At 40.9% G+C, this 14,668-nt stretch overlaps 1 protein-coding gene across 1 annotated transcript in view; it reads left to right on the top strand.

Annotated features, from left to right (window-relative positions):
• atrnl1b (attractin-like 1b) overlaps positions 1-14,668 on the top strand; it is a 412,284-nt gene that overhangs the window by 38,244 nt on the left and 359,372 nt on the right. Inside the window, exons 3-6 of the mRNA XM_042336792.1 lie at positions 369-452; positions 1,182-1,295; positions 5,677-5,805; positions 12,510-12,715. Of these exons, the coding sequence (XP_042192726.1) occupies positions 369-452; positions 1,182-1,295; positions 5,677-5,805; positions 12,510-12,715 (533 nt within the window). The remainder of the gene's footprint in view (positions 1-368; positions 453-1,181; positions 1,296-5,676; positions 5,806-12,509; positions 12,716-14,668) is intronic.

Raw genomic sequence — 14,668 nt, forward strand, 5'->3', positions numbered from 1 at the left:
GTGGGCCACAGGTTGGCTACCACTGGTCTAAACTCTGAGCTCAAAGTCTCGACATCAAGCTTCAACCTTTCGACTCGGACAACCGACTGACTGAGCTAACCTGTTATCTTGTAGCAAAAGGAATATAAATTGAGAGTGGACTTAGATTTTTTTTTCAGAAATGCTGAATAAATCTGACCACATGAATAAATCTGATCCATTCACTCCATTTTACAAGTAAATTTACAAGTCTTTCACGGAGTATTTAAATCTTTTGCCAATGCTGGGGGAACGTTTGATTCAATCAACAAAAAAAAATGATCGGTCGTCATTAAATCCCCGTTTGTTCTTTGGATTGTTTAATGATTTGGCCTCTTTTTGCTTTTCAGATTAACCGAACCATCAGGATATTTAACAGATGGACCAATAAATTATAAATATAAAACTAAATGCACATGGTTGATTGAAGGATAGTAAGTATGCCTTTTTTTTTCTCTCAAGTTTTTAAAAACAAAATATGTCTGACCCATTCTACATAATTATGTACATACGGATGCAATTGTATAAATTACAATTTGTTTTGGCTCTGAAGTTTTTCCACAACTGGCTCAGTTGGCAACTTGTACAAATGTTGAATGCTGTACTTGCAGTTGGTCTTCAGTTCATTTAAAATTAAATTTGTCTTAAAAAAAAGTGTAGTTTTAGGAATTAAAAAATGCAATAAAAAATTTCTCATTCTGTTATTTTAAGAAGATCTAATCTGTAATTTGTCTACATATAATCCTTGCATTTGATCCATTTATATGTTGCATTATAGCATACAAGTTCTGCATTATTTACAGCTATTTGGATATTGCATTTTTCAAAGAATTGACGACTTTAGTAAGTTTGTGTTAACTAATGTCATTTAACATATGGCCAATGAATTCTGGCTATTTTTGCAAGTACTTCCAAGCCTTCAATGCCACATTCATTGGCTACGATGATATTTTAGTGATGAACGGGTGAAATTATAAAGAATTATACTTTGAATCGTCTCAAAGATGTGATAAAGGCGTTTATACCAAATGCAAGGATTATTATTAATGAGAGAGCTTAAAATACCAATGTGAAAATTGTTTAGTGTTTTTGATGGAAATAACTGGTTGCAAATTTTTAAATTCATGTTTCCAATGTTTTTTAACATTTGATTTCTCTTGTAGTCCAAATGCAGTATTAAGGTTAAGGTTTAACCACTTTGCTACAGAATGCAGCTGGGACCATATGTATGTATATGATGGAGATTCGATATATGCACCTTTGATAGCTGTGTTCAGGTAAGTGAGAACATTCTTGTTCAAAAGACAGTGCTTTTGAGTCTCACGTGAAATTTGTGTAGATTGTTGTCAATTTGGGCTGCATGCAACAGCAACACAAAAATGTGCAGCTTATTTGATTTAAAGATTTTAAGAGAGCTAAGGGGCGGGGGGTGGGCGTGTGGGAGCACGTTGATAGTTTCATTGTTAAATTTTATTTTATTTTTTGTGCGTGTGAGTATGTATGAAATAGACCGTTTGTGATCTTGGCTTTGTCACGCAAAAGCGACCAACTGCACAGCCAAGTGGGATAAAATGCTGATTAGCAATGCAATCACCGAACACCAATGCCCTTGTCACTTTGAAAACATTTTCTTTTACCGTTTCTTCTGTTCCCTGACGATAATTAGCTGAACAAGGTTAATGAACTGGAGCAATAACCATCAAGCCCAAGATTGCTCTCCTGCCCATACATGGCGTATGACCTGAGCCAATGGAAAAGGCCAGAATTATTTGGCAAAAATTACATGATGTTTGACGTATTCCGTGGGAGATTGCGGAGACATTTGAAACATGTTGCTCTTGCCAAGAATTAGTCGCAGGAGCTTAGTTGAGACCGGGTGAAGCCGATTTTCACCCACAGGCACAGCGTCGAGCAAACAGAAAGAGAGGCCTGAGGTCTAACACCCTGTGTGTACAGGTGTGTAGCAGAGGGCACTCTGTGTGTACAGGTGTGTAGCGGGGCATGCTGTGTGTGTACAGGTGTGTAGCAGGGCACGCTGTGTGTACAGGTGTGTAGCAGGGTGCGCTGTGTGTGTACAGGTGTGTAGCAGGGCACGCTGTGTGTGTACAGGTGTGTAGTGGGGCACGCTGTGTGTACAGGTGTGTGGCAGGGTACTCTGCGTGTGTACAGGTAGCAGAGTGCATGCTGTGTGTTCAGGTGTGTAGCAGGGCACGCTGTGTGTGTACAGGTGTGTAGTGGGGACGCTGTGTGTACAGGTGTGTGGCAGGGTACTCTGCGTGTGTACAGGTAGCAGAGTGCATGCTGTGTACAGGTGTGTAGCAGGGCGCGCTGTGTGTTCAGGTGTGTAGCAGGGCGCGCTGTGTGTGTACAGGTGTGTCGCAGCGGGCACGCTGTGTGTTTACAGGTGTGTAGCAGCGGGCACGCTGTGTGTGTACAGGTGTGTAGCAGGGCATGCTGTGTGTACAGGTGTGTAGCGGGGCACGTTGTGTGTGTACATGTGTGTAGCAGAAGGAGAGAGGGGTGATTGGAATTGGACCTGAACAAGGTTAAGCTCTTGAAAATCTCGCTTTTTTTGCAAGAGCAGTCTTTCCTTTTAAAGTAGAAAATATTTTTTCTCTCTCGTGAGAATGTGGTTAGGAAGCTCCTCCAAAGTGCACATCAAGCGAAGGTTTGTGAGATAGATTATTTAAATGAAGTTAAAGATGCATATATTCCGTACGGAATAAGGAAATCCACTTCATTCTTAGACTTGAGGGCAGAGTGCTGAATACTGGTTCACCAAAGGAGCTGCACATGGATGAAAATATTTCCATCTGAAAGGAAATTGCATCTTAAGGCCACCACACTGAGCCACGTTAAGTAACCAGTTGGCTGGTGCGAGAGTTAATCAGCTATATTCCTCTGTCAACCCAAGTAAATCCCTTGATGTGCATCTGCTTTCCAGCATCGCTCCTTATAAATGGCCTTTATAATGTCGGCAGAGAATTCTGAATAGTTTGATTGGGGAGGGGAAGAGGTAGCTCATTGAAGGGCCAGCTGAATAATAGTTTATTGAGCTAGAAGAAAGAGCTCAGTTGTGTCGATGGTGAAATGCCGAATGAAGGCTTTGCAGAACGATAACACCGACGGAAATTTCTTGAGACTTAAGAACGTAAACAAAACAAGACTTAACGGAGAACTAGAGGCAGATGATAATTTGCTTTTGTGCTTCGCCACATAGTCATATTTATATTTGAGATTTTCCAGGTATTTATAAACTTTGCTGCATTTTCCAACCTTCCCCTGGTTTGTTTTGAAAGGTTGGTTTACAGCATGTAAAGTTACACAAAATCTCAGTGTGTTTGGCTTAAAACCTGCACAGAAATTCGACTGTTTAAAGCTCCCCTCTTCATTTTATCTTGAACACAACAGCTGGGTGGGATTTCAAGTCTTCTGTTAACGTTTCCAAAGTGTTTAATTCAAAATGATAGTTGGCTTTTGTCGGGCATATTCCTGTGTAATCCGAAGTTTCAATCAACTATTTTCACCCCGTTGCTGCTCATGGTAAATTGTTTGGCAAATCCAAAATGTAGTGGTGCCTTTACTGCGAATTTGGAAAATATCATGTAAGTAAACCATCTTGATGATTTCAATACTTTTGCTGATGTAGTGAAAGCACTCGTTGCACCAATGGATGAGGCGGCCAAATAAAACTGTGTTTTCCACATCTGAAAGGTTTTTTTTAAAAAAAATGTGCAATCGGGAAGGCTATTGAAGCAGGGAGTGTAAATTCTGAATGTGGTTAAAGGAGGAGGCATTTATTGCTCTAGGGAGAGAAGGAGTTGAGTGACCGTAGTAAGAAGGGGGGTATTTTGTGCTAATTTTAGGCAAGAGTAGATCCATCATGACATCCAGCCAATCCATTCATCACCAACAGCAACTCGCATTTATATAGCGCCCCTCACACAGGGTAGCGTCCCAGAGCACTTGAAGTTTCCCACAGTGGCAGCTTTGTTGAGCCCAGTTGCTTTTTGCTGTTAAAAAGGTCTCACGAGGATATTGCTTGTGTCATGATGGGATTGTGGAACAGGAGGAATCTATGATTCAGACCCAGAATGATTGACGAAGCAGGGAGAAAAAAGTAACTATTAAGGAAGGAAGGGGACTGTTAGTTGTGAGAAACTGATGTCGGAGGAGAATTTATAGCATCACGAGACAATGTAATAATTGAAGGAAAAAGCTGTAGGAAGATATGGATTATTTTCAGGTCCACCATCTGGTGGGCAAGAAGATATGAATTGCCAAGAGCAACTTGAGGGCAGATGCCAGGATGTATTTCTTTACCCAGAGGACAATTAACAACTTGAACAGGTTGCCAGGAAGTGTGGTGAAGCCAAGACACTGGACTCATTTTGATGTTGTGTTGGGAAGTTGGTTTTTCTGGAAATTTGAGATCAAATTGACCGAAGGATGACTATTTGTAAAACAAGGAGTATACTTGTGACATGTAAAGATCTTGTAAAATTAAATGAATGTCTCGGGACTTGTACTTGAAGTCTTATCTACTCGGCAGCAAAAACATGCTTATTCCTACCAGTCATTGCATGGTTCATAAACCAATTCTTTATTTTGTCCCTTGAAGAAAATCATGTACTGCTTCAATGAAAGTGTAGAATGGGGAATTGGAGCCATTTTACGTTAATAAATTCATTTGAATTAACTTAGAAGTGACAAGGATGGCATTTGTGCTTGGCTTGACTCAGCATGAAGTATGCATTGGTCATCATAATATTCTCTCTATGGATCTCATTTAATTCATTCAGCTGAATTACGATAATCTTTAATGGCTGTGGTAGGATGTCTCTTTCAGTGAATTTTTGGTTTAGACAATTATGCAGCCTTATGTCTGATTTCCTCCCTCTTCCCCCTCCCCCTCGCGCCCCCCCCATCCCCCCCACCACCCGCTGTGATTTGTTTGTACAGTAGTTAAAATGTAAATGTATAGTCTAAATTTCAAGGGTAAAAGCTGAGGTGGTTTTAAAAAGGCAAAGAAATTAAGTACTCGGAAAGTTAAATAGATATTCTCCTCCATGCAATTCAAGACTTTGTTATTGTTAAAGGTTTGCTTGTTTGACCCGTGGAACAGTATGATCGAGGTTTTATCTTATGTTTTTGCTCCCAAAATTTCTCCTTTCTCTACCTCTATTAAGTATGAAGTTACTCGTAAATGTTAGGGAAATGACTAAAACTGTCACTTTTCTGCTATTTAAGTTGCATTTCCCTTGGATGAACATTGCATTGAGGTCAAGCCATTCATCATTATCATAAGAACATAAGAGTTTTGCTAATTATCATAAGAACATAAGAATTAAGCGAAAGAAGACCAAGGTCCATCTAGTTCGTCTTCCACCATCCTGACAGTGGCTTGACCTGTCGTGTCCCAAATTATATACTGTATCCCGAGGATATTATTTTATAGCAGAAATCTTGCTAATTTGTTCTTGAAACAAACATTTTCTGCTTCCACCATCTCCCAAGGGAGCCTGTTCCTTAAGTTTGTTACATAATGGATGTGTGCTGTTGACAACTGGATGTCCGTGTGTTCAAGTGTTTTTATCCGAAATGCTGAACTCAATACTCTTTCTTTAGTTTTAAATTTTTTTGCTCTTTTTTTCACAGTGGCCTCATAGTTCCAGAGGTACGAGGAAATGAAACCGTTCCCGAAGTAGTGACCACTTCTGGTTATGCCTTGCTCCACTTTTTTAGTGATGCTGCTTATAACTTAACTGGATTCAACATTTTCTACTCGTAAGTACATTGATATAGTAGGCTATCTAGTACAGCATCATTAGGCACTGATGCAAGTGTTTAAGATTATGAAAGGATATCAATAGCTGTTTCCACTTGTTGGACGTGTTAGATTTATTAGACAGTGTAATGGTATCATGGTAATGGTTTTAGTCGCCCTGTATAAGGCAGCAGTAGATTTGAAAGCGAGGTTCATTAAAGTGATGATGATGAGAATGTGGTCCTCACTGCTGGAAATTGAAGCAGAAAGCCTCAGCGTATTTAATAATAATCCTGCATTTGATATTGCGTCTGATCACATCTTTGAGACCTCTCAAAGAGTTTCATAGAATACACTGTATCCGAATTGACTATATCTATTGTGGGCAAAACACGATAGCCAATTGTGCACAACAGTGTCCCACAGACAGTCGTGGATTGAGTGACCAACTTATTATTATTTTTAATGAAGAGGAAACTTGATGCATGCATAAGGATAAAGGGAAGAGAGGGGTATAGGAGAAGCGATTAGGAAGGGTGGAGGCTCACATGGAGTAGGTGCACCACACGGATTAGTTGGGCTGAATAGCTTGTTTTTATGCTGTAACGTGTGATTGTAGGTAATACTGCTTTTCCCACTTAAACAAAACACTTCGCTGTTCCTCAAACCAAGCTGAAATCTAAAACATGATTGGTAATCACATTTTGGAAAAGAAAATTGTTTTATACTTGTATAATTTAGGGGCTAATGCAGAAATCATAACTACAGACGGTGAATAATTAATAATTTTCGAAATCATCAAAAGTGCTGTGGTGCAGATTTTCAAAAATAATCTGAAACTTCTATTTGTGTTAAAGCTTCCGGCACTGGAATTAATTCCATTTTCTGGTGAAAGCACATTAATCAACAAAAACAGTTGGCTCGCGAGGTGTTATATTGTGCTATGATAATTAAACATTCAAACCATGGCCAAGAAAACAAATGGCTCTGCAGTTTGCTTTGCGCTGGAGGCTGACTGACTCAGCGAACATGGAAAAGATGGTTTCTGTAGCGTACCAACTTGTACCCTGTCGGTACAGATGAAGTGCGATGAGAAACAGTGTTCGGCTCTGCTCAGAATTGGTGTCTTAAAATGTTTTGAGGAGTCCAATGGCCAGTAGTTTTAATGGACTGAATTTTGTGTTATTAAAGATGTGAATGATATTGAAATACTGTTGCTCGAACAGATTAGATATGGTTCGCTTGTGCAGTGCCAGCCAATGCAATTCGGAGCAGGAAGCATAAATTTAGCTTCACAATCCTCATTGCTCTACTGCAAACCATGGCGCTCTGTTTCCAGCAACGTAAGTTGGCAGAAGTCATGCTAGCGTTGCTTTATAAGAGGAAATTGTTTTAATGCCATTCAGCACTGGTTTGGGGCACTGGCTAAGATTTAGTTTAATCAGCAATCTATGGAAACTTGCTCTTTAACACGATTGAAAAGGCATCATGTACCTGCTGATTGACTTCGGTTGAGGGACACGAGCAGGAGTCTGTCTGCAGGCGGCTAAAATTAATTTCAAAGATTTTTGAAAAAAAAATCGTTGAAAGTGCATCATTCTCCCTGGAATAAACGGGGTGGATTGCGTGCGTGTGCAGCAAACCCTCTGTTTGATCACTCTGAAGCTGACGCGCTGATTTTTAGCCCTGTAGCCCTCGATTGCGGTCGCTATTGGAAGGGAAGGAAATGGTAGCAGTTCCCCTTTCTGATCTTGCAATAACTGAAGCAGCGAACTGTGTCCGGCAGGAAGAAAACCAGAAACATTCTGGTTTCATCGCCTGCCATTTGTGAAGACGAATGCCTTTTTATAAATGCTTCTTGTTAACTCTAAAGCCCACTGCGTTAGTTACATTTATAGCCATGACTTGTGTTTTGGAGTTTTTTTAAAATCTGCATGGATTATTATTGTGTGGGCTGTTTTGGAGGATGTAGGATTTCGAGTCAAACTAGATGTAGGATGTTCTCACCTGCGAACTGCAAACTGTATTTGCACTTTCGAGCAAGTGTTGCTGAAAAGCAATCAGCAGTGACATTTGTTTTTGAGTGCGATGGCGATACGGAGGCCAATTCCTCACTGTTGCCCTGATTGATCGACTCTTGCAGAGAGATGATTGATTCTGAGATCTTCACGGTCTGCTTCACTTAGTACCACATGACATGCAACTGATCCGTCAGGGAAGATCTTAACGTTAGCTTCGGAGAGTGTCTCAACCCGGATCTGTATAAAAGAAAAAGAGAAAGTTTCTGTATACCATGAGGAAAAGGCTGAAATGTCCTAAGTGTTTGTTTGTGATGTGTGATGGCTTTGATATGAGGGTGCCTTCACCCATGTTTGATCCACGTGTATCTGGTTGCCGCCCATCAGTCCCATAATAGCAGGTTGCTGCTGAAACATAAAGTCCTAAAATCATTGACCCCCAAAACCACAAAAGAACACATTTACACTCGTTGTACAAGTTTTATTTTAAGTTGAAGCAAGATGAGCCTCTTGGGATCTTTATACATTTCTTGAAATACAGATTTAAACGAGAGAACACATTTGTGGCCTACACAACGTTGAACAACAGCAGAAGGACTTTTATGCTTGAGTTATTATACCCGGAGACTATGTTTGAATCCCTGAGAAGACCAGATATTTAATCCCATCAATTGCTGGCAAAGCTCGGACAAACAATTGTTCCCTAGTTCATTTTTGTTTGAGCAATTGAATTGTATTGAGAAACCCTTGCTCGGCCACAATGTTTTAATCAGAACCAGATTTTTATCAACGAGTAGACTCACAGTTCAATCAGCAGGACTTCTTGATACCCCAAAGTCCTGTGTCGCAGTGTCCTGAGAATCAGCAGTAAAAAAAAACCCCTCAAAACGCATTCAGTCTGCAAATCAACACAACCACCCTGGAGGTTTGGGGATCGGGATTTTGGGAATGTGTGCACCAAGTTATTGCTATTATGGCACTGATAGGATATCTAGGTATGGTTGGCTGAAATGTGTGTCGTAACATTCTGTGAGCTCCGGTAGATATTGCGTGGGTTATATTCTCTGCTCGGTGGTAAATGTCCCACGTTTTATCGTAACGCCGATTTACATTTACATGGCGTCTTTCACATTGGGAGGATGCCTCAAAACACTTCACACGGTTAACTCGGAGCCCAAGCTGTTGGAAGCAGCTGGGCAGAACATGGCAAGAGCACAGTCGAACAGATGGGATTTAAGCTGGTTTTGAAGGTGGGGAGGGAGAGGGCAAGGCAGAGGAACTCTGGGATGGAGCTCCAGAGACCAAGTGAGAACCCGATAGCGAGGGACAGTTTTGGGTGGAAGGGTTGAACAAGATGCAGAGGTTTTGCATTGAATCCGTGAGGTGGAGTGAGCACCTGTGCAGGTTGATGGAGTGAGAGCCTGAGGTGAGAAGACATTGACGGGAGCCAAGCAGGAGCGAATCTGTTAGAACTCAACCGGTTAGACTTGATGTCCGACAGGCAATCAGTCTTGAATTCAGGGTAGGAGCAGAGAGATAAAGTCCGCGTGCGTACAGAAGGTAATTTGAGTATTTAAAACAATTTGATTATTTTTTTTGCTGGGGGTTTATTGCTGCTGCGTCTGCATTGACGGAGGATTTTTAATTTGTTCTTCTACTGAAATGAAACTTACTGTAGTCTATATTGTTGTGTAAGTAAGCATCGTAATATCAAGTGTAACAAGATATCGCAAAATGTTTGGGAGGCTTGATAATGCGATAATGATTACAGATATTCAGGTTTGCTGATGTGCGTACAATTATACTTGCATGGCAGGCCTGTGCTTGAATGTAGCTGAGAAATTTGGACGTGAATAACAACTACAACAAAATTACTTTTGTACAGCGCCTTTCACGTCAGGAGGACGTCCCAGGGCGCTGGATAGTCAGGGATCCCCACCTGAGCTGATGGGTGAGATCAGGAGGGGTGGAGGACGGGGAGGGGAGGGGTAGGAGGGTGACCGAAGGCACGGTTGAAGAAGAGGGTCTTGAGACAGGTCTTGAAGGAGGCAAGGGAGGGGGAGAGCGAGGAGGAGGGGACTATGTGATGGAGTTCCAGAGAGTGGAGGCAATGAGGCTGAAAGTTGGGTGGGTGAGTCAGGGGACGTGAAGCAGGCTGGAGCCCGCTGAGAGGAGGGAGCGGAGAGGTTGGTAGGGGGTTAGGAGGTCATAGAGGGAGGGATAAGTCAATGTATGACTGGAAAAGACCATTGGGATTCATTCGGCTGGTCCCAAATAGATGTGGGTAGAAAGCACAAGGAATCTGACGCACAAAAAACCTTGAATTATGATTTTTGCTTGAAGATGCCTTTGCGTACTGGTGCAGTCCCATTTGATTCCTGTCCAATATCTGAATAATTCAATTGGATTAAAGCTGGAGGAAATAATTTGGGTCGTGACCAATTCAACATTATTACAGCTGGTAAAACACTGCAGGTAAGATCCTCTGCAAGAAGGAGACGGGTCTTAAAATGGTAATGCTGAATTTGGGATATGTTTTCCCGAAGCGATTCTTCAAATTACAATGTTATTTTGATCACTCGTGGAGTTTTATCTGTAACACTCGTGTTCAGTGCAGATTCATATAAGCACCTTAGCTGGCAACATTCACTTGTTAGCTTTGTGTGGCTGTGCTAAGATTGTTCTAATGACTGGATAGTTGTACAGTTAGTACTTTAAGTATGCTGGAGAGAGTTCTGTGGTCGAAGAAGTAGTTATTTACTGGCAAATCTAGTATTTTGAAAGATTTCTCTGAATAGATGAACATTTGTCAAGCAAAGCCACATGGACGCAAAGTAGGTTTAATGCAGATTTAATCTCAGTTGGTGCACTACATTCGGCTTACTGCTTCTGGGTTTTGGAGGGGAAAAAAACGGCCACTATCAATAATAATAATAATCGTTGCACTTGATACGGCGCCTTATCACGTTTTCGAGACGCCTTAAAGCGCTTCACAGAATATACTGTAAAGAAAATTGACTGTATATTTTGTGGGCGAAACATGGCAGCCAATTGCACACAGCAGCGTCCCACAAACAGCCGTGGATTGAGTGGCCAAATTATTATTATTTTTTTTGAAGGATTTATTAAACCAGAAAAGCGATCTGCCAATCGACTAACAGCCGGGTTGCTACTTACCGCTAGGTAAACAGAGCCGTGTGGAGTAAGGAAACTTACCCAACATTTTGCCCTGCCCGGGAATTCAACCCAGGTGTCTCGCTTGCGAGGCGAGTGCTCTAACCACTGAGCTACAGGACTCCTATGGTTGAGTGCCTTGTTTGCACTCATGTTTGCTACAAAATGGTGATCAGACGTTTGAGGTCAAACTCTGGAGGAAAGGATGGGAGAACAAAATTACTGGCTGGTGTCAATGTGTTTAATATATCTCACTTGTACCAGACGGATTAATGTAATAAAAACAATGGTTATTTTACTCAGATTTAAAGTGGTCTCAAATTCATTGCATTATGTTCAAAAGCAATAAATCCAGTTGCTTTTGATCACATTACAGTGTATCAAGCAGTCATTATTTTATATAAATAATAATAATCCTTGCATTTGATATAGCGCTTTTCACGTCTTCTCAACTTCTCAAAGCGCTTCACAGAATAGACTTTAAAGTGAATTGATTGTATATCTGTGGGCAAAACACGGCAGCCAATTGTGCATAGCAGTGTCCCACAAACAATCGTTGATTGAAAATGACCAATTTATTATTGTATTGTTCTTTGGAGGGATATTATTAGGTGTGTGGAGTAAGGAAACTTGCTCAAGGTTTCGCCCTGACGGGAATTGGATCCAGGTGTCTCTGCTCTAACCACTGAGCTACAGTAAATTGAGCCAACTTGCTTCATTTTATTGAATGGCAGAAAATGTTTTTCAAAGGGAAAGTGGCTGAATAGCAGCAACGAAGCTTAAATGTATCGTGTGGCGTTTGCACAACGTTTCTAAACCTTTTTGTGTCATAAGTAGGCACTAATGAATACCATAGAATTACCATAGTTTGACTTGTACAGCACACATTCCAGGACAGAATGTTTTACTCTTCGGATCGCATTTATTGCCAGATAGATAGATAGATAGATAGATAGATAGATAGATAGATAGATAGATAGATAGATAGATAGATAGATAGATAGATAGATAGATAGATAGATAGATAGATAGATAGATAGATAGATAGATAGATAGATAGATAGATAGATAGATAGATAGATAGATAGATAGATAGATAGATAGATAGATAGATAGATAGATAGATAGATAAGATAGATAGATAGATAGATAGATAGATAGATAGATAGATAGATAGATAGATAGATAGATAGATAGATAGATAGATAGATAGATAGATAGATAGATAGATAGATAGATAGATAGATAGATAGATAGATAGATAGATAGATAGATAGATAGATAGATAGATAGATAGATAGATAGAGCGAGCATGTGACACAATCTGTTTTCGTCTGTTTTCACAACTGGAGAAAATCTCATTCAAATCTATTCTCTGCAGTACAATACATGATTTTATTTTAAGAGGGTGAGGGAAGTTGGAAAGCTGCAATATTCAAGTTGCGTATATTCTCGAGGTAAGTTTTGCACCTTTTTTTTGCAATTTTGCTTTTTTTTAAAAAAATATCATTCTCGCTTTTTTTTCAATAAAGGATCAATTCCTGCCCAAACAATTGCTCGAGCCATGGCAAGTGTGTCACTGGAAGTACGATGGGCAGAGTATTCTGTGAATGCGATAATTATTGGAAGGGCGAAGCTTGCGATATTCCTTACTGTAAGGACAACTGCGGGAGCCCCGATCACGGCTACTGTGACTTAACGGGAGAGAAACTCTGTGTCTGCAACGACAGCTGGCAAGGTGAGTTGATTAAACGTTACCTCTTTGAATGAGCCTTTGGACCCACCTCTCCTGTTGCTCGGTGTCTAACCGTGTCCCTGTGAAGCTCTTGGCTTAGATACTACATGTTGCTTCCCACGGGCTCGGGTCCTAATCCCTGATTGCCCAGCGCCTTGGGACGTCCCGACGTGAAAGACGCTTTACAAATGTAATTTAGCATCATATATGATGGCAAGTGGTTACTACAGCCACAGAATAAAGTGCTGTAGGCATTTCACTTTCGAGGTATGAGGTCAGTAAAGTGCATGATTTGTGCATGTTTCAAAACTAAAGTGGCTGAAAAGAGTTCCAAAAATTTGGATGCACTTGTGTGACAAGGGGCCTTGAGATAAAGCAGTGCCGCATTTAGCTTGAAGTCAGTCAGCCGCCTCGTAAAGCAAAGACCAAACAGGTTCATGAATGGTATTATTGTTCCCTGGTGCATTCGATAATTTTCATTAAAAAGTTCCTTGTCAAAGGGAGAAAGGCTCTTGGACCTGAGCCACCAAATTCTCAACATTTCCTCGCTTTAAGGAGAAGTGACAGTGCTAAAGGATGATGTTATCACTCCTTGCGTAATTCCAGCTCTTTATTGCTTCTACTCGGGCGTTGAAAATGTGTGGCGTACAGTCACTTTTTCAAACTCGAATCCTACATTATAAGAAGAGTTTTTTTTGGAAAGAAAAACAGAATTCTCAAGTTTGATGTGCTCTGTAACCATTTCCACTAGACAAACGCACGGGAATGTAGTGACTGATTTATTGAATTAATGCCAATTCACAGAATGCTTAACATCTAATTATTGTCAATCCACTGGCACCTGCTCTTTGGAGTTGGTCGCTGCAGAAATCTCATGACCTATTGTATAAATGTGATGCGTTTTTCTACCTGTTTAATTCAGAGTGAATTGTCAGGTCACTGAAAATACTAATTGGGATCTTTGTGAATTGAAAGCTTATTGAGATTCTCTTTGCAAACAATCTTTGAATGTGGCTGGACAGGTTGATGAAGCTGTTAAAAAAAAGCATGCGGGCTACTAGGCTTTTTGAAATAGGGGCATGGAATACAAAAATCAGGAAGTTATGATGAACCCTTATAAAACACTGGTTAGGCCTCAGCTAGAGACTGTGTTCAGTTCTGGACCCCACACTTTAGAAGGGATGTCAAGGCATTGGAGAGGGTGCAAAGGAGATTTACCAGGATGGTACCAGGCATGAGGGGCTTCAATTTTCAGGCGAGGCGAGAGAAACTAGGATTATTCTCCTTGGGACAGAGAAGGTTAAGAGGCGACTTAATGGAGGTTTCCAAAAGGATGAGGGGATTCGATAGATCATAGAATCATAGAGTTATACAGCATAGAAGGAGGCCATTCGGCTCATCGTGTCTGTGCTGGCTCTTTGAAAAGAGCTTCCAAATCCATCCCACTTGACCCTGCGTGGAGGGCGCTATATAAGTGCAAGTTGTTGTTGATAGGGTGAACAAGGAGAAACTATCTCCACTGGCGGATGGGTCGGTAACCCGAGGACACCGATTTAAAATAGTTGTTAAAAGAAACAGAGGGGAGGAGAAATGTTTTCACACAGTGAGTTGTTGGATCTGGAATGCATTGCCTGAAAGGCTGGGGGAAGCCGATTCCATAACAACTTTTAAGAGAGAAGTAGATCATTATTTGGGGATGACAAGTTTGCAGGGCTATGGGGAGAGAGCGGGGGAGTGGGGTTGATTTGGACAGCTCTTCAAAGACACGATGGGCTGAATGGCGTCCTTCTGTTCTGGATAATTCTGCGATACTATGATCTGTGTGTTTAGCTGCACTGATTTTGATGGCATAACTTTCCCATTAGCTTGTGGTGTGCAGGACCTCTGTTGGTGTTTTCCGTGGAAAGCAGGTTTGAATTCTGTTGGATCAGTTAGTACATCGGTGCCTCTTAATTT

Source organism: Callorhinchus milii, unplaced genomic scaffold (assembly GCF_018977255.1).
Source record: "Callorhinchus milii isolate IMCB2004 unplaced genomic scaffold, IMCB_Cmil_1.0 Scaffold7, whole genome shotgun sequence".
Classification (NCBI taxonomy): Eukaryota; Metazoa; Chordata; class Chondrichthyes; order Chimaeriformes; family Callorhinchidae; genus Callorhinchus; species Callorhinchus milii.